Below are 23803 nucleotides of genomic sequence, written 5' to 3'. Positions count from 1 at the left end.
TTTGCACTGCTTTGTGACAGTATTCGAACACGGGTTTTCAGGGTGACGAGACGAGCAAACCCTCTAACCACAAAGCTACTCCTGATGAAGTAATGAAGGCCAAATGACACATGAGATAGACATCTCCCGGTAAGACCCACTTAGGTGAAACGTAGCCGCACTGGGTGATCAAAGTTAAACGTTTAAGATGTTTACACAGTTGGGCATGTGCATGAAAGACTAAACTTGACCTATATTATAATGCCTCAACGAAATTAGGTCAGGGAGTGTCGTGTGGCGAATACATATTGTCATGTTATCGCTCGGCACACGCATTCTCACACCGAGACCGCTGGAAAGTGTTCACAATGGGGGAATCGGAAGAGTCGGGCAGCTTACATAGTTTCAACACTGAAGCCATCCATGCAGGGGTGGATCCTATGCAGTGGAGTCACAGGGCTGTCGTTCCACCAATCACCTTGGCAACGACGTTCCGGATTGAGGAACCCACCCGTGGAGCGGTAAGGGAAAAGTTATGATAGCCGCACAGGTACATAGCACCATTGTGTACAAATTTAACATATAATGAATACGCATAACGACAAACTGTTGAAATGTAATCATTGTACATTATCTTACTTCAACACGATGTCAAGACGAACGGAGCGGTGGGGAAGCCATATGGTCATGCCGAAGACACGGGTTCGAATCTCCTTATAGGTACAATGTGTGAACACCGTTTCTGATGTCCCCCGCCATGATAACGCTAAACATGGAGTAAAACTAAACTCACTCATTCCAATTTGAAAGTTGCGTTTGAATGCACATCGTGGTACCTTGTAAAGTGTCAGTAACGAAGAATATAAGTATCATATAAGGTATCCACAAAACAGCTGAGTAATGGTGCTGGGTCATCATGAACTGATAGTGTGCTATTTTCGCCAGGCAACCCAGTTTAGCATACATTCATCGTGGTTGGTATCATAAGAAGGTATATATGTATCTCCAAGATCAAGTTTCCATAGATAATAGTTTTATAATTACTTTTTGATAACAGAAAATTGATATGGCTCTCTATTTAACCTTTTAGAACTTAATGTTGTAACCAATCTGAGGAGACCTGTCTTGTTTATGTTGTGAGATGTGAGTGAGTGTTTTGATGTTAGGTAATAATATCACGGTGGGGACACCAGAATGCGCTTTTCACAATGTACCCATATAGGGAATCGAACCCGGGACTGTAGCGTTACGAGCAAATGCTTTAACAATAGCCCACCGCCCACTGTGAAATGTGACAGATTTCACGAGAACAACACTTGTTGGTGCCAAACATATTATAGCCAATTAACTAAAGGTTAGCCCCAATCGCAAACTGAACGATTGTCAAGAAGCATGACCAGAATGAAAGTTAAGGGGTCGAATGTCGGTTAATTAGTTTGTTGTATTTACTTATATAGGTGACCAATAATAAGTTTAATGTACATAAATATTCTCCATCGCATCTGTAGAAACTTGAATCTGCATCAAACCTTGTCTTCCACCCAGTGCGTTCCGGATAAGGATAGCTTTTATGTATGAAACTAACATGATTGTTTCATAGATTTTACTACTCATGAGGAATAAGATAACTTTCATGTATGAAACTAACATGATTGTTTCATAAATTTTACTACTCATGAGGAATAAGATAACACTTATGCATTTAAATAAAATCATTTTTCAGAAATTCTACTACTCACGAGGAAACAATCCGAACCGCAGCTGTCTTCAAGAATGTCTAGCAGCACTGGAAGGGGCGAAATCAGGTTATTTTTGTTGCGTTAGCTGGTCTTTTCAGATAGTCGTTCGAAACTCAGAGGAGTCATAAATGTTTATGGGTATATTGTTGTCGAAACGTTTGTGTAATGATGCCACACTTTCTCAGTAAAGTACAGATTCTAATGCTTCTTAATTCTTTGATTTGTTCATTGTTTGTTTGTTTGTTTGTTTTTTTGGGGGGAGGGGTGTTCTTTTTGTTTTGGGTAGGTTTTGGGGGGGTTTTTTATTTGGTTTTTGTATGATTTTGGCAACCATAACCCCTGTAATAGCAGGGTAGATTAAGAGTTGGTACTGTAACATACCCCAATTTCAAATTCCAGCGTATTGTTTCTCATCTGGCATGGCAGCTACAATGACAGCCGCCCACCTCCTGACGTCCGGCGACAACGTGGTATGCTCTGCAGATGTCTATGGAGGTAAATCAAGCAGAGATCACCCATCACAGACATTTTATTTTGTCTTTCACAATATTAACTGTTCTTCGCAGTGCAAGCAGTGGGTGTATAGTGAAAACTGGCCCAAGCGAAAACGGCCAAAACAAATTCGAAAAACGAAACGCATCGCTGAAAATTGAAAATTGTTTTCAATTCATACACTTCCGACATATATCAGTAATACAGGGCAGTCATGAAGAAAACCTAAATGAACATTAACGGCGCAATGCTGCAAGAAACTGTACGTCACATATGACAAGTGTTCCAAGGGCAAGGTCGCAGAGCAGTCAGTATTTTGTGTAGCCACCATTGGCATCAATGGTTGCTTGGAATCGGCGTCTGTGTGAGATGCCAGCCCAAACCGTGATACTTACACCACCAAATCTGTCCAATGGTACCAATGCGCTGAGCCTCAGTAAGTCTAGGCATGATTTTAACACCAAATTTAAGGTTGTCAGCTATCGCAAGAGCATTGGCTTCTCGTCTAACAAGGCTTGATATATTTCAGAAATACCGGATTGAACAACCATAGTCTGTTTGCAGTGAAAACGTACCGATGAATTTCCCTTGAAGCGAAAAGTATATCAAATAAAATGAAATTAAGATTGCAAATCCTCATATTTTTGCCTTGCCAATGGAACATTTAAATCTCGGAATTTTATTTACCCTCGGATAAAGGTTGTTTAACAAACGATCATGGATTCAGTCGCTGTTATTAGTTTGTATTACAGTGGGGTAAGCACAGTACGTAGTTGGAACAGTGGAACAAATCCACGTGCGGTAATTGATGAGAGTTAGCTTAGACCAAACCTGCTTGTTCTCGGTGTTTTATTTTGAGCATTAATAAAATGAACACATATCATTGAATTGTAAAACGCAAAAGTATCGCCATTCTGTTTTATTTTCAACTCACCTATTCCAGGCACATTCAGATATTTCAAGTATTGCGCGGTAAAGATGGGAATAAAAACGACCTTCGTTGACTTCTTTGATTTAGCCAAGCTTGAAAAGGCACTGGATTGCAAACCAAAAGTAAGTGCTGTTACTTTCATCTGGGTATTAGTACAACTGTCATTTAATGTGTCCTTTCACCACCCAATTTAACGAGTCTGGGTTAGAACACAGAACTGATGCAGGAGGGAACAGCAACATGCTCAACTGGACCATTCATCTGTCCGCGTCTCGACAGGAACAAAAGAGATGCTAAATGTTCTTTCAATTTAAAAGCTTTCTAAGATCTTCAAAAAATATATAGAATGTTTCTTCCTTCTTCTAAGTGCCATCATTCTCATCATGTAATCGGAATATGCAATATTCAATATTCGCAGATTCGAGTTGAATAACATCTTGTTTATATAAAGGCAGATTTATTTAATTTGCAGAATCATCCGAGTATGTAATTGCATGTACGTTTCTCTGCAGATGGTGTGGTTTGAAGTGGTAACCAATCCAACTCTGAAGATGACTGACATCGAGGGGGTCGTTGCTTTAGTCAGGGAAAAAGTCCCAGATGCACTGATTTGCGTCGATAACACATTTCTCACTCCTTATTTACTTGTAAGCATGTAATGTTTTTGTTTTCAGTGCGTTTATGTTTTCTTTGTACACTAACGCCTCACACGACAATATTCCATCTGTGTGAAGGGTTTTTGTGAAAAGGTGGGTCTGGTCTGGACAATGCAGTAATTAACGTTATACCATCTGTGCAAATACGATTCCGTAACCATTTAGATAGACTCTGGTTGCTGAGGATCTATTTTTGTCCCACTTATCAGAGGTATGTATATGCATGTACGCACATAGAAACCTAGTTTATCCGTACGATACAATTTCCGGGTTGAAATCGTCCGGGTTAACATATGTCCCGATTAACAAATCACGGACACAAGATTCTTGTGGTAAGGTTTAAAGAGGTTCATTTTATGCCAGTCCACGTTTACGGTTTAACGGGGCCCGAACTATCTATTGTCGCTATATGCATCTTCTTTATCCGAAACTGCATTGGACAGTTGTTAAGTTTGATCTGTGAAGAAACATCTGATAATTGAGCATTTTGCTTTTTTCAAAAATACTTGACGGAATTTCACAGCGTCATGTCAATGTGGAGCGAGTATTCGCTCTCCTGTTGTGTTCGTCTCACGTTCTTATATATTCATTTCGTGGTCATTTCAGAAACCATTAGACTATGGAGTGGATATTGTGATGCATTCAATAACCAAATACATGAACGGTATGGCATCTTAATATTACTATAAAGACTGACGAGAATCGATGTTTTAAATTGTACAGATTACGATGTGCAAACATTGATTAATAAATGTTCAAATTTTGAGATAAGCCTTGTTCATCGAAAGGTTGAAGCAATTGTTATTAAAACGTATATTCAAGACTGAAAACCTCCAATCGTCATGAGATCATTTCGATATCGTTATAAATCGAGCTGTAAATCGTATTATCTAAAATTCCACTCGAAATATTTAGCTTAATTGATGTTCAAAACACAACATAACTTTCTTGTGGCGAATACTGAGCATCAGAATAATAATTAAGCACTGTGTTGCGATATTTCTGATATGTTCACACTGTACAAGATGGTTTCGCGTTACTTTTCAACTCGCATGCGCATAGGGTGTAAAAATATCCAACGGCCAAATTCCGGTTTGGTCGTATGTGTATCGATACTGTAAATACACTTTGAATAAAAGCTTTATTGAAGATCATTTACGTGTGACAACTGAGTAGCTGAGTACATGACCCGTGAAGGTCAACCAATGCTTGCCGTAAAAGGTGACTATGCTTGTAAGAGGCGACTAAGGGGATCGGGTGGTCAGGCTAGTTAATTTAGTTAATTTCGGTGTTTGTTTCATGAGTGAAATGAGATCACTTGCATTCGACATCAAACGATGTATTTGTCTTGATTTTTGTTTTCTTTCGAGTGTGTTTACAAACCGGAATTTGGCCTGTGGATATTTTTATACTCTCTGCGCATGCGCACAGCGAAAGGAAAATTAATGTGAAAAGAACGTAAAAATTGGATTTGTTTCCAGGTCACAGTGATGTTTTGATGGGTTCTCTGGCAACAAATGATGAAAAAATAGCCGATCAACTCAAGTTCTTCCAAATGGGTATGTTCCTTCACAAATATTAGTAACTAGGCTATTTCTAGACATTGATATTTGTTGGTTTGCTGTTTGATGCTTTGTGCAGTCGGCAGAAATATTTTTTTTTCTTTCATAACAGCCATGGATATGATTTAATCTGGGTTGATAAGAACGCCTGGGTGACAACAAGGCTTAAAATATAGACATCCTATGAGTCACGTCTGACTATCAGATCAGTATTAGTCCTGACATTAGTCGTCATTTATGACAAGCGATATAGCAATTCTGAAAAGTCTACGTCCTTCGATTTATGATTAAAATGAACAGTTAATATCAGCAAGTATAACCATATACTTGTACAATATAGAGCTGAACAGGCATTTTACCAAAGCCTTTGGACTGATGAGTCTCAGAAATAACTGTAGTTGAAATTCTAGACAATGCTTGCAGAAAGGGAACTTAGCACTAAGTCCGTTGTAACTCATATCAACACGGTCTGGCACTAAGTTTTTTTCGTGAAGGTGGGCACTGGATTTCAAACTAATTTAGGGTTATGTCTTTTGGATATATGTCACACTGGTATTAGCACTAAGTTTGCTAAGTGCATGTGGGCGCTGGTAGCTTAGTGTTAAGTGCCACAGAGTAACTTTACCTCCACGGAGACTGAGAGGTTACTGTGTATTATTGAAGTTTAGCGGTCGTTCCACTAAGATCGTTATGATCGGACCTCTCTTTGTTCGTCGTGACTAGACCCGTGAAGGTCCGGTGTAGAACAGGCCTTCAGCAACCCTAGCTGTCGTAAGAGGCGACTAACGGGATCAGGTCGTCAGGCTCGCTGACTTGTTTGACACATGTCATCGGTTCCCAGTTGCGCAGATCGATGTTCATGTTGTTGATCACTGGATTGACTGGCCCAGACTCGATTATTTACAGACCGACGTCATATAGCTAGAATATTACTGAGTGCGCCGTAAAGCTAAACTTACTCACTCAATCACTGGTCGTGACTACTCTGTCTCTTCTGTAGCTCTTGGAGCCGTTCCCTCCCCCTTTGACTGCTACATGGTGCAGCGTGGACTGAAAACTCTTGCCATCCGACTGAGGCAGCACTGTAGCAACGCACAAGCCGTAGCGGAATTCCTGGAGGGTCATCCCCTGATTGACAAAGTTCTCTACCCTGGTGCGTATCACTTCAAGATCTGGATCGATTAGTAATTGTTAATTCTTTGAACAGCACTCTATAAGTTGGTGAGGCAGAGAAAGATGTTTCTGTCTGTTTATTTGTTGCTTTCCTTTATTTCTTTTATTGATTAGCATATACTGAACGGGTCTTGCATTGCATATATTGTACTTTGATGTTACTGTACAGTGTAGACAGAAAGGTACTTGTATTACAGTTGTTGTTTTTTTCTTTTCTGTTTTTGTTTTGCAAAGCGCCATTTTGAACTATCTTGAATTACACCTTGTGTACGTTATTGCACGAAGCACATTAAACATGCGCAACCTATAATCGACTGGGTGAATATCAGTGTTGCAAGACGTGTACAATGAAGCACACTATTGTTATGGACCATTGGGGGAGCCAGTGTGTCTGTGAGTGTGTGGGTTGGGGGAGATGTGGAAAGGTTTTTCTAAGAATTGTGTCATATATATTTCTGTAAGGAAGGGAAATCGAGGGAATCCCATTGGGAGGCCGTGGTTCTTTGGAAAGTGTTGTCTCCTCAGGTGAATTGGCTGACGGCATAAATAACTTAGTGAGACTGGTGATGAAATGTGCGGAGAGCTTTGTGTCAAGTAATTGATTCAGGCTGAACATACGCTGAGGCGGGATTTGAAGGACGTCTCGAGCGACGTCTGAAATAAAGAGATCAACAACGCCGTAGCTCATGATCAGGACAGGTTCAATAATAACGGTCATTTTTCTCACAAACGTCTGTGGAGTCTGTGCTCTATTCAGAAGATGCTGATTCATACGGTTGTACGCTTCATTGTTCACTCACCAACAGTATGCCGATCAAACAACTAAGACGGCTGCCAAGTAATGATTTCCATGCTAAGAATCCTTTGCAATAAACACAAATTGCGGGGTGTTAACTGCCAGAGGCGCCAGTCAGTGAGACAGTCAACAAATATACGCTAAATGTTCTCTGTCTACGAACTCTGGCGGAGAGTTGAAACTTAGCGTAATATTTTCAGCTAAGAGAGGTATTATTACAGGATAATATAAGAAAACATCTGATAGCAGACATCGATTTATCGCCTTCATTACGTCTGAAGTAGCGATGATTGGAGACAATACAGTGAGAGAGATGTCGATACGAAAAGCTATGCTATAGTGTGATAGAGTGAGTTAAGAGCATGAAACCTGCAAAACGACGCGAAAATGTGTTGTTGTCAGGATGGATATCGCTTTATTATCTTAAAAACCGACAATGCGATAACATGAGACGAGATTTTGTTAACACGAAATGAGAAAACGAGATGCTTTATCGTTTTAAAGCTTTCTCGCGGTAAAACGTTATCTCCACTCCAAAATTCAGGTTAGAATTGATCTTCAGTAACCTGTGTTTGTCGTAAGAGGAGACTAACGGGATTGGGTGGTCAGGCTGGCTGACTTGGGGGACACTTGTCATCGTATCACAGTTGAGTAGATCGATGTTCATACTGATCACTGGAATGTCTGGTCCAGACTCAGACATTTACATTCCATATAGTTGGGATATTGCTGAGTGCGTAAAACAAAAACTTGCTCTCAGTCACTCTTCTCTCTTGGACACGATAGGAGTTTTTTTTTTGTTTTGTGTGTGTGTGTGTGTGTGTGTGTGTGTGTGTGTGTGTGTGTGTGTGTGTGTGTGTGTGTGTGTGTGTGTGTGTGTGTGTGTGTGTGTGTGTGTGTGTGTGTGTGTGTGTGTGTGTGTGTGTTTCTTTTGGCATGTATTTCATGTATTTTCTGAAACCTTATTATAATTCAGGGGCGGACTATTTTCATGTGGTAACGGGATATCAGAGCGTTGGCAATGGCCATGTTAGGGTGGCTCAGAGAAAAGAGAACTGAGATTTTTACAATAAAATACACACGCGCGCACGCCCGCGCACACGTTTATGGGTTCGTCTCGAGTTTTTGCTGTTGTGAAACATAAAATTGCGATATTGTACATCGATTTCTCGTATCGTGCAATGATCGCTTTCTCGCTATGTCACTACCTCCCTACATCTCTCCATCGTCTTTTATTGCTTCCAAACCCCGTGTAATCACTGTCTCACTGCCTTCTCGTCTTGTTTTATCGGGGCAGCAACTAAAGACGAAGAGGTGACGTAACCAATGCTGTAAAGCAACAGGAAAAGTGTTTGTTTGTATTTTTCAGGTTTACCCTCTTACTCACAACCTGGTCTAGCTAACAGGTTGCTGAAAGAATACGGGGGAATGGTGAGCTTCTACGTCAAAGGATCGGGCGAAGAAACCAGGACGTTTCTGAAAAATCTAAAGGTACTGACAGATGCACACTCATTATGTCATACATAAAGAACGCTTAACGATGTCCCGTGCAAAACCATGTCTATGAAGCTCGCGAACCCTCTGTATCACGTTATATACTAATACCGATCACGAGTGTCACAAATATGATATTACACGGGACATCGTTTAATATTATATTTATTACTTTCTAACTATTGGCAAAATAATATCTCGGAATTAAGGTGACAGTACGAGTGCTTTACACCGTCATAACAGGGGCACGGGTATGAAAATACATTTCATTCATGACTGTAAGCATTTGTTTATTTAATTTGATTTTTTAAAAACTAAATGAATGCGTGTTAAATTGGGACCAAATGACTTAAACCAACACATTATTTCTTATATCAATGTTGTTACAAATATTTAGCAAAGAACAGTTGAAACTTCATGTCTACGACTGCAGTGATAGCATTAAGCCCACACAAGTGGGTCACACTTAAATTCGGTCAAGTGTCCTTGTGCAAATAGTTCCGTCAGCACGCGATGTTATTGCATAATGTGTAATGTAACTGGAGATTTATAAAACAGCGATGTCTTCACCGGGCGATGAATAATCAAAATATCCTAACTCAACGGCCGCAAGACACCAAATATTTCTCTCAATCCAGATATACATTCGTTATATGATACGTCCAAATAGTCTTAAACAGTGGTTTTCAGGAACCAAATACTTAACTTCTTTCAGTCTGTGTGCGAATTCGTTATGCCATATAACCAAATATTCTTATACAATGGTATCCAGTGCAAAACCTTTCCCTTTACTAATATCTATACACAAAGAATTTAAATGAACACCCCCTGTAGTTTACACATACTGTATCATAAACATGTGGTGACGATTGGAAACATGAATTCTTCTGACCCCAATGATCCATTGACACATAAACGACAAAATGATTGGAATCGTTATTGATCTTATGATGACGTGGGCTCATTCAGTCGTGAGATATGTCATCGGCTGCTTAACTAAGTTCTTTGTGTATGTGTGAATCCGTTAGATAATGTATTTACATAGTGTCCCAGAATGCTGAAGTAGTTACCAACTACATTAAGCCTTAAAATCATGTGTTAAGTACATTATGTGTGATCAATATATCGTATGTGCAAGTAGGCACGTGTGCACGCTTGGTGCCTTTGAAATATTGAATATCATTGCAGATAATCAGCCTTGGGTTTAGTCTCGGAGGATACGAAAGTCTGGCAGAGTTACCGTAAGTGTTTAATTGTTCTTAGAAGAATTGATCTGATATGATTCTGTGTACGCGTGTGTATTAAAGAAAGCAAACATCAATATTGACATCCAATAAGAATGCAGATGTCAATATTGCTATCCATTACAAATGTCTGTTGCTAGATATTTTCCATACAAAAACTTTATCTATGTATCGCCAACGCTCCTTGTACCACAATGAACTGGAGTTTTTATCTCTGTGTTTGATCATATTCAAATACCCCCAGGTTAGTTTGTTCATGATGAATTAATATGGGTTGCTCGTCATCAAATACCCGAATGCTAGTTTCATAATGATCAATAGCTTGTATAATCATGGCAAAAAACCAGGCTGGTAGTTTTGTCGTGTTGAAATATCTGAATGTTACATTTTGTAAAGATGATATGTCGACATGCGCGGTTAGTATGCTAGTGGTGTGCTACTTTAAATATCCTAAGCTTGAGGTTGACAGGATGAAAACCACCTGTCATGGAATACTTACATGTGGCGGGCCGTGAGAGAACCTAGTGGTTAAAGGCGGGCCGTGAGAGAACCTAGTGGTTAAAGGCGGGCCGTGAGAGAACCTAGTGGTTAAAGGCGGGCCGTGAGAGAACCTAGTGGTTAAACGTTGGCTTGTCACGCCGAAGACCCGGGTTCGATGCTCCACATGGGTTAATGAGTGAAGTCCATTCCTAGTGCCCCGTCCGTGATAATGCTGCAATGTTGGTATAAAGAGGCAAAAATAAAGTCACGCAACAAATACTGAGCTATCTATTCTAATTGTGTGTGTTGCTGCTTTGGACAGTATGACTGGACACATTTTAAACAGTGCCCCGTCCGTGATAATGCTGCAATGGTGGTATAAAGAGGCAAAAATAAAGTCACGCAACAAATAATGAGCTATCTATTCTAATTGTGTGTGTTGCTGCTTTGGACAGTATGACTGGACACATTTTAAACAGTGCCCCGTCCGTGATAATGCTGCAATGTTGGTATAAAGAGGCAAAAATAAAGTCACGCAACAAATACTGAGCTATCTATTCTAATTGTGTGTGTTGCTGCTTTGGACAGTATGACTGGACACATTTTAAACAGTGCCCCGTCCGTGATAATGCTGCAATGTTGGTATAAAGAGGCAAAAATAAAGTCACGCAACAAATACTGAGCTATCTATTCTAATTGTGTGTGTTGCTGCTTTGGACAGTATGACTGGACACATTTTAAACACCTGGTGTCATCACTGAGTTTAGATGGTACTTTACAGTCCGTTACATTAGTGGGTCAATTGCGTCTTCAAGGTGAGAGGTGGTCCCGTGGCCGCTTATGTTAGTTTGATCATATATACACGAGTTTCATTCTCCAAGTGTGTGGCGAATGTGCTTTAGTTTGATCAAATACCTACACATCAGTTTTCTTGTCCAAATGGATGGTGAGTTTGAGCGTAGTTTGATCAAGTACATAGCATTAGTTTTATTGTCCAAATGTACGGTGAGCGTGAGTGAAGGTTGATCATATGGATATACATTAGTTTTGTCACTTAGGAGTACCATGACCCACAGCCAGTTGTCAGATGAGGCAAAGGACGCAATCGGTGTAACCAACACTCTTGTCCGACTGTCGGTGGGACTGGAAGACCCAACGGATTTGTCAAAAGATCTAGATCGTGCCTTGAGGACGGCAATTGTGTAAAATATCTTACACCTCCTGCCGAACATTGCTTTCATTAATTACTTTCAGTGTCACGTTACCTAAAGTAAACTTCATTATTTTCGAGACAGCATTCAGTTATGATGTTGGATAAATTCCATGCAAATGTGCTGTCTCTAGTGTAAAGAAGACATATGTTTATTATTCAGATATCATTATCCAAATGCGATGCTACATGTATCAGTCCACTGTATTCAGCAGAAATAGAAAAGGAAAGGGGAAATAAATGTGTATTCGTTGTATTTTTTAAGTATTTTTGAACGATCTAAGGTATTATGATTCAGTATACCATGGGGACAATCATCCAAGACTCGCTTCATCTCCAGCTTTCCTCACATATGATGACACACTGCTGGGGCTACCATACATACCACGGCCCACTTGCACAAAGCGATCTTAGCGCTACGACTGTCTTAAGCCTATGTAGGAGGATGGGAGTTACAATCATTGTAGCACTAAGATCGCTTTGTGCAAGTGGGCCCAGATGCACAACCAAACCGTCTCACATGTACATGACTGCACAACGATTACAATCTGGTGAGTGTGAGTGAGGTAGGTTTTATGCCACTTTTAGCAATATTCCAGCAATATATAATTTAATCTGGATCTGACTGTCATGAGGCTGACTATCAGCAAGATTCCACGCCGTCCTGTTAAAACGACTCACAAAGTGCCAAGTCTACAACAGTTGGTGGTCGATGTGAGTACCTTCCGGATGATCAGACTGTGCGAGTTCTGTCGTTCCGCATTTGTGATTAGGCCAGGAGCATTAGACAGGACATTAGAAAAAAAATATTAGAAAGTTGAATTTTTCAGGAAAGTTTCAGAATATCAGTGCCATGTTGAAGATACAAAGTTCTGAAATTCTACCTAGTGGCGTTTTCAAGATGGCCGACAAATTCAAGATGGCCGACAAAATAATCAAAATGATTATACAGTTAGATGTTTTTTAAAATAATTATGCAGTGTGATATATCAAATGAAAGTTAATCTCACAGAGATACTAAATATATTGATATCATGCCTTGTGGCATTTTCAACAAGGCCTCCAATTTCGAAAGTTCCACCATTGACCTCAAAATAATCCAAAATAATCTCACGAAAATATTCCTTTTTACTGAACCATTTTATGTATGTGGGGTGTTAAAACTAATGTATTTAGACTCCTTGTGAGAGGGCTTTATTTCAATATATCACAAGGTATGGTTCGTGAGATTTTGGAATAGAATCCCTACTTATTTTGGATTATTCTGAGCATTTAGAATTCCTGTGAGATGAGCTTTCATTTGATGTATCACATGGCATAATTACCGACAAAATATCTGTTTGCATTATCGTTTTAATGATTTGGGAGGCCATCTTGAATGTGGCGGTCATTTGAACTTGCCAGAAGGCAGAATTTGCAGAATGTTGTATTTTGTATAACATGGTAGTGATGTTCTGCAGTTTTCTTTGACAATTCAGCTCTGTACTACTTTCACCTATTGTGTCTAATGCTCCAGGCCTACTCTAGAGATTCCAGGTAAGTATATAAATCTCCTCCAGCCAAGCAACGACTAAATAGACTGGACAGTGAGGGTCGTTTAATGAGTCATTTGCAAGGATCAGTGTTCTGCTATAATCACAGGAGTGTTTCCTCCACATCCGATTGTCTCTAGGGCCCCATGATACACCAGATATACTGATGCAAATATATTGAACACAAACATCAAAAAAGTGATACTGACCACTGACCATCAGCAATAACCCATCAAGTCATGTCCAAAAGAGTGAAGGTTGCGGGGTAGCCCAGTGATTAAAGCATCCGCTCGTCACACTGAACACCCTGTTGGACTCTCCACATGGATGCAATGTGTGAAGCCCATTTCTGGGGTCCCATGCCTTGATGATGCTGGAATACTGCTAAATGCAGTGTTAAACAATACTCAATCACCATCAAGTCAAGACTTGGTCATGTACAGGCAATATGTAAATGTCTGAACACCCATTATTGCATCACTAATCAACACACGGAATCTTAAAAGAGTGGATCAGTGATCTACAATAATATACAACGTGTAATAAACAATTAAATAATTCAACAAAGTATCACAAGTCAGCTGTTTACTGCCTCACAGCTACATAAGGTACTTTTCAAAATCAGTAAACAATATCCGAAACATTTGACAAAAATCAACATAAATGCTACACACTGAAGGCACCTATGAGATTCATTCATGCTCATGATTGTAACATGTCTATAAACTTTGACCTCTCGCGAATGTGTCCTTCAAGTATGTCATGACTAGATATGGTTACTATAGATGCCTGTTTGTATTTCCTAAATGTCCATGTTATCTATCTACAACATGTGCTGTCTACACAAAACCAGGTTATCCAAACATGAGAAACTATTGAACAAATGCACCTTTTACCCCATGCACACAAGTTGTCATCACTTAATCATGGTCTAATTTTAAGATTCCTTTCTTTTAATGGCTATGTGAAATGTGGATTAATGTCGCATCCAAGACCCATGACCATGAAAAGACATTTTAGAAACATATATTCCATGATAAAGTTAGTGTTTTTTAAATTTTAAACAATTTTTTCAATATCATCAAACGGAAAGTGCTGTGTATGCAAAGAGCAGTATTTCGGAAAAGTAGTTAAATAAACATGATATAAACACCAGTATATTCCAGACACTACAAAATACACACATCCTCTCTCATCACCATTATCATCATTCAAGTTTTCACAAATGAAATCATGACAGCAACATCTACCAATCTAAGGCACAATGTACATACACTCACAACACAGAATATATATGTATGTATCACCTTTATCAATTATTGCTCTTGGTCTAGCACAAACCTGTGTAAGCTAGTCATTATGGCTGGGAAAAAAGATTGATAATCTGAAATGCTGTTGATAGGAATAATTTTTTATGACTATCAGTATGAAAATTGTGTTTTCATACATAAATTTTTTAGATGAAATAAATTTTTCATTTACTCAGATAAAACGCAAGGATAGATCTTTACTCATGGGCTGCTTCTGAATAATGTTTAGGACGGTGTTTCCTTTGTAAAACAATAATAATTATGTCAACACTCATGGGAAAAACGTTATTTTCTCAAAATGACTTCTCCAATATTTGTTGATAATTGATACATATTCAGTCTCTATTAATGATCTCTATGATCCAGATCCATAACCAGCTCTAACAGTCAGGTCAGTGATAAAACACTTCAAGTCTTCACACATGACAACTACATTGGACGCTGTCAACAAAGGCATCTGTCCAATCCGGCAAGTTGTCTACATTAAATTCTCAGTCCCGCCTGTGGCTTGTACATTTATCATCAGCTGTACAGTCTGGCGCATTGTCTAAACTGGATTATTTCTTCAGTCCCAGTGCATGCCGGTTTAGACAGATTTCACTGTATGTCTACAAATAAATCTATTCTCAACATATACTTAACACCTTCTAGATTCACAATGCATAGCACTTAGTCCTGTGGAGTGTTACTCATCATATCACTTTTACCTGGTTCAGACATGATTAAAGATAAAAGTGGCACAAAAAAAAGTATGCACCTGAATATACTGAACAGCAAAAGAAACGCAACTCTGGCGTTTTTCAAGTTCTTAAAAAGAAGACATAAATATGATTGCTTACGTTTATGAGATTTCATTTTTTCCAAAAAAATTTCCATTTCTTCTGCTGTTCAGTATACTTAATCGAAATGGGATATTAACGAATATTCTCATTCATCGTAATTTGAACCTTCAAAGAGATATATATTATCGTATAATGGAAAATGTTCAATGTGATATGTAGATAACAACACTTATTCGTTAATTATGACTTGTGCTGGTCAATCTTCAACTTGACTAGGATCTATCAGTCGGTCTACAGTATAACCTTGAACAACATGGAATGTATGTTTGGGGCAGGACAGTTCTGTTAGTCCTGCATGGTTTTGGCTGCCTTCTCCATGAATGTGGCCAGTTTGACATCTCTTTGTGACAGACCACTCACATCGTGGGTACTCAGCGTTACCTGGACCTGCAACACAAGGACAAAACTACTTAACAAGTCAGTTATAAGTCAATTACTTCTTTCAATTATCTACTGACATACATATATATATATATAGTCTGGTTGAAAATCAGAATATCTCTACTAAAGCTATGTAAGTGTTATATCTGAAAATTGCATAGAAAGGTTGGGATGATAAAAAAGGGAGATAATTCAAGAGTTACAATAAAGAGACATATTTATTGAATTATCTCCCTTGTTTCAGAAATGCAACGGATCAAAACACCAGAGATGCTGCTGAAACTAGTTTCTTTTGCATGTAGTATACCTTGTAGTTCTGCAGGTACCTGATTATTATCTAATGTATATATGGGATATCTAAACAGTTATCTTTCAGCTTATGGTAAGTGAATGCATGTCGTGTCTGGATGTTGATTTCAACAGTTTCTTTTACTGTCTGGGCTCTATAAATAAGCGTACATGACCAAAATTAGACTTATAGCATTCCTGACAGGCACATCTCTACTGTGAGTGAGTGTGCCTATCCAGGCAAGAATTTATGTCCCTCCTCCCCTCCCCCTCCCCATCGGATGGCGACTAGTGGTCAAACAGCCATGATTTTTAATTAGAGTGCTTCAGACATGAGTGGATGAGTATAGTTTTACACTGCTTTAGCAATATTCCAGCAATATTATGGCAGGTGTCAGTAGAAATGGGCTTCAAGGACTGTACCATGTGGGTAATGGAACCCTGGCCTTCAGCATGACAACTGATCATTTTAACTACTGGATTACCCTACCATACCACTTCAGTCATGAATTGAAATAAAGCTTAACAAAACTAAATTCTTGTTATATACATAAACTTCAATCACGTGTGGAGAAATAATGTGCTTGCAAAGGAATCTACATTTCTCCAGATTACATGTACAGTGGGTGAATGATATTCCTCATCACAGCCACCACAATCAGCCAGGGCAAGTCAAACTGGTACTGCTAGACACATATTAGATGATCCTGCACACTAAACACATTTGTGACAAGAGAGGCAGTACAACGAATTGGGCGAGTACACTTGGCTACTACAGGTAGCTTGACAATTATGCATGTGCAATACATGCTAACAGTGACATGAAATCAACACCACATATTCCTTCGAATGATTAGACTGCAATTTCAGGCATAAGATACTGATATTCCACGCTAACCTTTAGTTAAGACGAAGACAAATAGATGATTGGGGCATTGACAAGCATTTTAGATATTCAACAATTTTGTTAAAAAAAACAGGAAAATGTCATTTGCTTCATGAAATGGATCGGTGGTCCTAAACATATTTGCTCAGTATATTGTGTTGATTCAATTCGTTGGGATTGTACCTGTTCCCAAATCGAGTGCACTATAACAATTCATGCGTGAAACGCACAGGGAAAATGAACTTCTCAATATTTATCAGACAACCTGTCTCCCTCTTGTTTCAAGTGGATCGTTCTGTGGGGCGTTCCCAAGTATGCAAATTGCGGTCATTTGTCAGGTCGTGGATCATCTTGTATGTGTTTACCAGTAGTTGATGAGAGAACCAGTTATCTGTGCCAGTCCACTGGCATGTTCACATACTGGTATTGCAATTCATTTACTCTTTAAGAAGGTAAAATAGCAAGATAACATTAATATTTAAAACAAAATATCGAATATGCCAGTAATTCTAAGTGCTGTCCTGTAAGAGAATCTGTAAATATCTTTACCATTTCAATCATAATACTAACCTCAGCTGAACTGGGACCTATGTTTTGCAAACCAGGGCTGACCACATCCTGATGTACTCATAATATTGGTCACTAGAATGAGGTTAGGAATTTTCTCATCTTTAAGCTGAATGGATCAGTTCTTTCCCACCAGGGAGATATCTCAAAAACCATTTGGACTAATTTGGACTACTTTGGACTAATTAATTCCTGTAAAAAATGATCTCAACAGTAGGCACTCCTATTCAAACATCTTTTATTCCTAAAAGTTGCCAAACAGAGTTTGATGGCACTCTCAGATAACGGCATCGCTTCCTGTTATTAAAACAACATGATCAATATATCAAAGGCAGTATAAGTTTCAAACAAATCCAATACCTCCACTAACCTCAGAGACAAAGTCCATGCCTTTCTGGTCACCAGCCTTGAGGCTGGAGATCTTCTATAGCCGGTCAACTCTCCTACTTTAATATCATAGGAAAACAAATGTCCAATGGAATAAATAAATCCATTTCAGAAATAGAAAGATCCATGCTTCAGAGGCACCTGACATTTCAGAGGCTGTCATCAAAGCCTTGATATACCTGAACTATTGGTGTGATATAAAGACCATCAAGCTGAAGCTGTTAATGTCATATATCCAATTTCAATGTATAACTCACCTTGTTGTAAACATTAAACCATTCTGGATGATGGTCCATCTTATCAGCTAGAAGAGCAACCCTAGTCATGAAGCCAAATGCCTGAAACACCCACATCATCAGGATAAAAGTAAAATAGAGTAATCAAAATGATGAAATAAATAATTGTTTTGATTGTGTGTTGTGATAAGGGTAAAAATGCAGTAATCAGAATGAGGCAAACAATCACTGCATTATTGCCTTTGGCAACACTACAGTAATATCCAAGAAGTACGTAATTAGCAGAGTATGTACCAGACAATGTAGTAACTGTCATCAAGTGCTCTGAATATGGGTGAAAGGGTACACTGCTGTATTAGAACTGCTCTAATCTGCCTTCGACTTGGTATGCATGCTGGTGACTAATGACATGCATCAGCCAAACCCCCCAAGCCATGCGATCACAGTCACCTCTCACCATTTTTGCCACCCATCTTCACATATATTTGGTAATAATATTGTTAAATGGGCATTCTGTGAAATTCTAGTTATTTTTTATTATCATTATTTGTATTTGACAAAGAATCTACAAAAGCTCCAAGACAAATATTACCATTTACAAGACTGACTAGATAAAGCCCAAACTTCCCGCTCCATAAGTGCTATGTAAATTACACAGGTCACGAATTCGTTGACATTCAGCAACCTTGGTCGCAGAGAGTATCATAATCATAATTTAAAATGTCCATAGTCACTCTTGAGGCACTTTGTATAACTTCAGCATAAAAGAACAGGGAATACCTGCCCCACCTGCACACACTAAACACTGCTCCAAGGGATATAACTGGGTATGGTGATGATCTGATAACACTTAGCAAGGGATGTAACCTTGGCAAAAAATACTTTATGGCACCAATAAACATTTGAATTCGCGTCTTGATGATAAGGTATCTCCTAGATAAGCTTGCCATGTTTCATTTGGGGAGTTTCAGTAGTTTCAGCAAAAACAATCCCTACTGCAGATACATTGCAGTAAGAAAGATAGGGTGAACATTGAGCAGGAAACAACCATTGGGACAGCGATAGTCAATTACAACATACTGTTGTGAAAGCGACAGTCTAGTGTGGAGAACTATTTCAATACTATTGCAGCAGTGTTTTCTCCTTGAATTGTCTCATTTGAAGTCATTTCCCAAAATTGTATAGTTTGTGTAAAAAAATAAACATGTTGAAGCACTTTCAGTGTCTGTTGATAACTGACAAGAAACTTGAAACCCACTTCAAACAAACAGTTAAAACTAATTTGTTATTCACAATTTCAAACTCCCAAACTTGGAGTCGAATGCCATGTTTGCCTCTGGCACCATGTTTGTTTAAGTGAGTGAGTGAGTTATCATTTAACGTCACGTCGGCAATATTGCAGCCATATTGTGACGTTTGTTTAAGAGGTAAATGGGGCAGATAACTCTATATATAGTGAACAAATCCTGTATTTTGTGCTATGAATTTATCAACAGAAGTCAATTACTAAACAATCGATAGTCACACATGCTGTCGATGCATCGATAGTTTTTCATTTCTTTCCTTTACTAATTGCTATCTGAGACTATACAATTGCAATCCACTGATAGTTCAAAAAATCGATACAGCACTGAGGTAAGATAATGCGGAATCAAGGACTATTAAAAAAACAATTAGCCCCAAGGAAGGCTCACAGCCCGATAACTGTAAAACACCAGACACCAGTTTTAACTATGAGGTGTGTAAAGTGCTGAGAGCTACACTTTTAGCCCTGTGGTCTGTTACTGTAAAGCACACAGAGTTTCAAAGGAATTTCTCTCTCACCCATGTAGGCCATGTGTTACTGAAATTCCTACATTCCTTAGTACGACTTGATGACTACCTTTACTACATTAGGCAAATCAACTAAAGAGTTGAAAAGAAACCTGTATGCCCCAACAGGTCCCATCATAGTCCCACCATAAATGTTGAAATTTTAATGTAAATTATTATTCAAACCTGGTTAAAGTCTTTAAAGATATATTCCTTGTAGATGGCATCCCTGCCTTCCACTAAAGTCCAGCCCACAGCGGTCAAGGGGCTTAGAGCAGAGCCTCTCTCCTCATCAGACAGTTTACCACGCTTTGCCTCAGTAGCCTATAGGGAATGACAAACATCAAGAAACTGAAATAAACATAAACGTCTTAGGATCAAAATATTTAATGTTAAAGAAGGCTGAAAATGTAGTCCCCCTGATATTAATACTCACGGCATCAACCTTAATAACATTGAGTGAGTGAGTGAGTTTAGTTTTATGCCACGTTAGGCAATGTTCCAGCAATATCACAGCAGGTACACAAGAAATGTGCTTCACATACTGTACTCATGTGGAGAATAGAACACAGGTCTTCGGCATGACAAGCCAATGCTTTCACCGCTAGCCTACCCCACCATCCATCAACCTTGAAAAGCCATTGTCTGTTAATAAAGTGGGGACTGTCCTCAAACACCTGGCATATAACAATTCCAGATTTTGTTATAGATAGAATCAGTCTGAGAAATTCTCTGCTTCAATGTGTAAGTTTGGAAATCATAAACTGATCAACGTTAACATTAAACTCAAAGATGGCTCCGTGGTGAAAGTGTTTAGGATTTTAGGGAAAGTTTCAATTCTGGCATTATTTGACAGCTACATACTTGCTAGCGACCAGTTATCGCCATTTTTAAGCGGTTTTTAATGATTTGCTCCATTATTTCTTGACAGAATGAAATAAAAATAAAACTTTTCTTGATAATAGATCAGCTATTCACCGATGTTTTCTGCTTGTTTACTGTTATCGATCGTGTTTCTCCAAAACGCGGTCAACAGGAAGCGCGGTAGTGTACATTGTGCTTTCCCTGCAACTAACAAGACCAATTATCGTTATTTCTGAAGTTTTTATGTTATTCACATAAAGTTGCTAATATAACTATTGTGTTTCAAACCTTGACATATAAAAATAGAAGTTTAAAAGAACAAAACTCACTTTCATTTTGAATGTTGACGGATGCTGATATAAGCTGATGGGACTATGGAGATGTCACCATGAGGTTGAAGTTACCAAACTTGACATTTTGAGTAACTGTTTGCAGTTTTGACAATGTTTGTTTTGTCAGGGGAAAACGTAAAGATAAAGGTGAAATTTTACAGTTATAATTTGTCAGTATCATCTGCATGGTATCTGTCGAGTCCATAAAACGGAGATGGAAATTCGGGTCAATTCAAAGTTAAGTGATTGAATGTTGGCATTATGGGTATGTTCAGACACATTAAAATCTGCACTTTTTATGGACTGAGTTGTCAAGTCAGAGATTATAGATTCACAACACAACCAGGATGATGTTCATTAAATTTTCATCATTTATGAAATGTCATGTCAACACACTTATGGTCATGTGACAGCCCCCCGATGTATTTGGGTCTCGTCTTCAGAGGGATTCATATTTGTAACGTCTGCAACATAAAATACTCAAAGTAATTTTAACTCTTGTAACCTATCTTTTTGGTCGATGTGTCAATATGTGAAATACTACGGAGGTAAAAGTAAAGCTGTCTGCGCAAGCGCTACAGCCAGGCATTGGCGATAATTGGTACGCGACGATAACTGGTCGTTAGCCAGTAGGGTGCCTGTTTTCTCTCTGGTTTAACATCTTTTACTGGGTACTTGTATCACACCCATCTGGTTGGTTTGGTTCGTGTGTTGTTTAACGTTGCACTCATCAGTATTCCAGCTACTTATCAGCTACATGTAGATAACTGAGTCAGGCTAGTTGACCTGCAACATTTTCTGTAAATTCAACAAATTCTGAACACAGTACCAAACAGTTTAAAAGAGTGCTAATGAAAGGCCTGGGTAAAACGTTCCCGCTGAAAACACATGATAACAGCATCAAAACTTTTACAATGGTCATCTTTATCGTTCCAAAAACTATTTATGTTGTGCTTGGGGCTTGAGAGCATGGACACATGTAATGCTTTTACTGGCGCATCAGTCAATATGTGGCTACATCTTTCGAAGTAGGTCACTGAATTCTATCCCCATAAATATCAGTTCCATGTATAATTCCAATGCATCTTACACAGCCATCATTACTCCGATAGAAAACCTCCATTTTCGTCTTAAACCAACACCTGATACTCAGTAATTTCCCGTGATTACGAAAGAGGTGAAATCATCTGGGAGGCCTTTGACCGAGTCTGTAGACCGTGGTTTGCTGGCTTTGCGCGAACCTTTGAATGATTTCACGGTCCCTCAGACATTACAGTAAGATGAAATTGTTTCGATTGTACAGTTAGATAGAGCTGCTGAAGTTGCACTAAAATGTTTCACGGAAACTCACCATCTTGTGCACAAATGTGAGAGAATGTCGCGGCTCCACACGGCAAATCTTGGAAAGGACAGTCACGAATCGATAAGAATTCATGACACGAGACGCTTGTTTCCGGAAAACATGAAGGGAAACAACTCCTGTCGTCCTATTTCATCAATTAGAAGAAGCGGTTGGAAAATGATTTCGTCGCAAACGACAGGGCATTGATGCTTGCTGTCAACGTTAAATAGCGACAAGCACACGTCAGTCTGTGTCACACAGCACGATCCATTTAAATGTTTTGGTCCTGAAGTACAATTGTTATTCACTCATCGTTGTCTATGCTGGTATGGAACTTGGAATAGGCAATATAGTGTAGGGCCGAGATTTTTTAAGCTCTCTTACTGCTAAGATTGTAGTAAGTGCCCTATTTTAACACTAAATTACGACTTAGAATCCCATTTTTTGTGGTGTGTAGCCATCGAGAACGAGTGCCTGAATATGTACAAACTGGACGATATACTGTTCATATCACACGTGACACGTGATTCGGGATGGTCAAAATTTGCAATGTACGTACATACTCTCTGGGTTCGGAAATGTTTTGTGTTGAAAAGAACAAACTTATAGACATTACTAGCAATTTTAAAGCACATGAAACGACATGATAAGCATACTGGAAACTGTGTGTTACTTTTTATTTTGTAAATATTTGAAGGAAAGCAAAATCTTTTTGCATGCTTTGGTGCTCTTTCATTCGTAAACTCATTGTACTTTCCCCACACAGAAGTGTTGGACATTCTTTTATAATGTACCCGCGAAGATCAAGGTCAAACCGGGTCTTCAGCAACCCATACTTGTCATAAGGCGAATAACGGGATCGGGTGGTCAGGCTCGCTAACTTAGCTGACACAGGTCATCGTAAATCCAATCGTGTAGGTCGTTGTTCATGGTGATGATGATCATTAGATTGTGTGGTCAAGAGTCAGGCGTTAAACAACAACTAAACAAATAAACAAACATATCTTTCATAAAGTGTTTTTGATAATTGGACAACGGTCAAGTTCGGGCGATTAACTTCTGTCTGTAATGCATTTAAGTGTATTATTTGTTTTGTGACCTGTAAATATTTCAAAATGACATCTCCGTTTTCAGTTATATGTTAAACATGTATACGAGACAAAATATTTTCTGAATATTGTGAACTTGTTTTTCGTGGTACTGTGTTAGTGCGGTTATAGTTTGTGTTGAAGAACATTCAGTACTTTTTCGGTATAAAATGACACAAT

The 23803-nt window shown here is 38.8% G+C and overlaps 2 protein-coding genes across 2 annotated transcripts; one reads left to right on the top strand and one right to left on the bottom strand.

Annotated features, from left to right (window-relative positions):
• Positions 1 to 267: 267 nt before the first annotated feature.
• LOC137290964 (cystathionine gamma-lyase-like) lies at positions 268 to 12012 on the top strand. Its single transcript, XM_067822195.1, has 11 exons — positions 268 to 500; positions 1703 to 1784; positions 2118 to 2213; positions 3154 to 3263; positions 3654 to 3788; positions 4404 to 4461; positions 5279 to 5356; positions 6360 to 6512; positions 8698 to 8819; positions 10011 to 10063; positions 11605 to 12012. The coding sequence occupies exons 1-11, from the start codon at positions 348 to 350 to the stop codon at positions 11750 to 11752; spliced, it is 1188 nt and encodes a 395-aa protein (XP_067678296.1). The 5' UTR covers positions 268 to 347; the 3' UTR covers positions 11753 to 12012.
• Positions 12013 to 13858: 1846 nt separating this feature from the next.
• LOC137290934 (probable pterin-4-alpha-carbinolamine dehydratase) lies at positions 13859 to 23021 on the bottom strand. The gene is made up of 4 exons (XM_067822145.1): positions 22545 to 23021; positions 20184 to 20321; positions 18207 to 18287; positions 13859 to 15827 (listed from the first exon to the last, which is right to left on the bottom strand). Exons 1-4 carry the CDS (start codon positions 22626 to 22628, stop codon positions 15726 to 15728), a joined length of 405 nt encoding a protein of 134 aa, XP_067678246.1. The 5' UTR covers positions 22629 to 23021; the 3' UTR covers positions 13859 to 15725.
• Positions 23022 to 23803: the final 782 nt, after the last annotated feature.

This window comes from Haliotis asinina, chromosome 7 (genome assembly GCF_037392515.1).
Source record: "Haliotis asinina isolate JCU_RB_2024 chromosome 7, JCU_Hal_asi_v2, whole genome shotgun sequence".
Classification (NCBI taxonomy): Eukaryota; Metazoa; Mollusca; class Gastropoda; order Lepetellida; family Haliotidae; genus Haliotis; species Haliotis asinina.
Note: the sequence above shows the minus strand (reverse complement) of the source record. Positions and strands in the feature narration are given on the sequence as shown.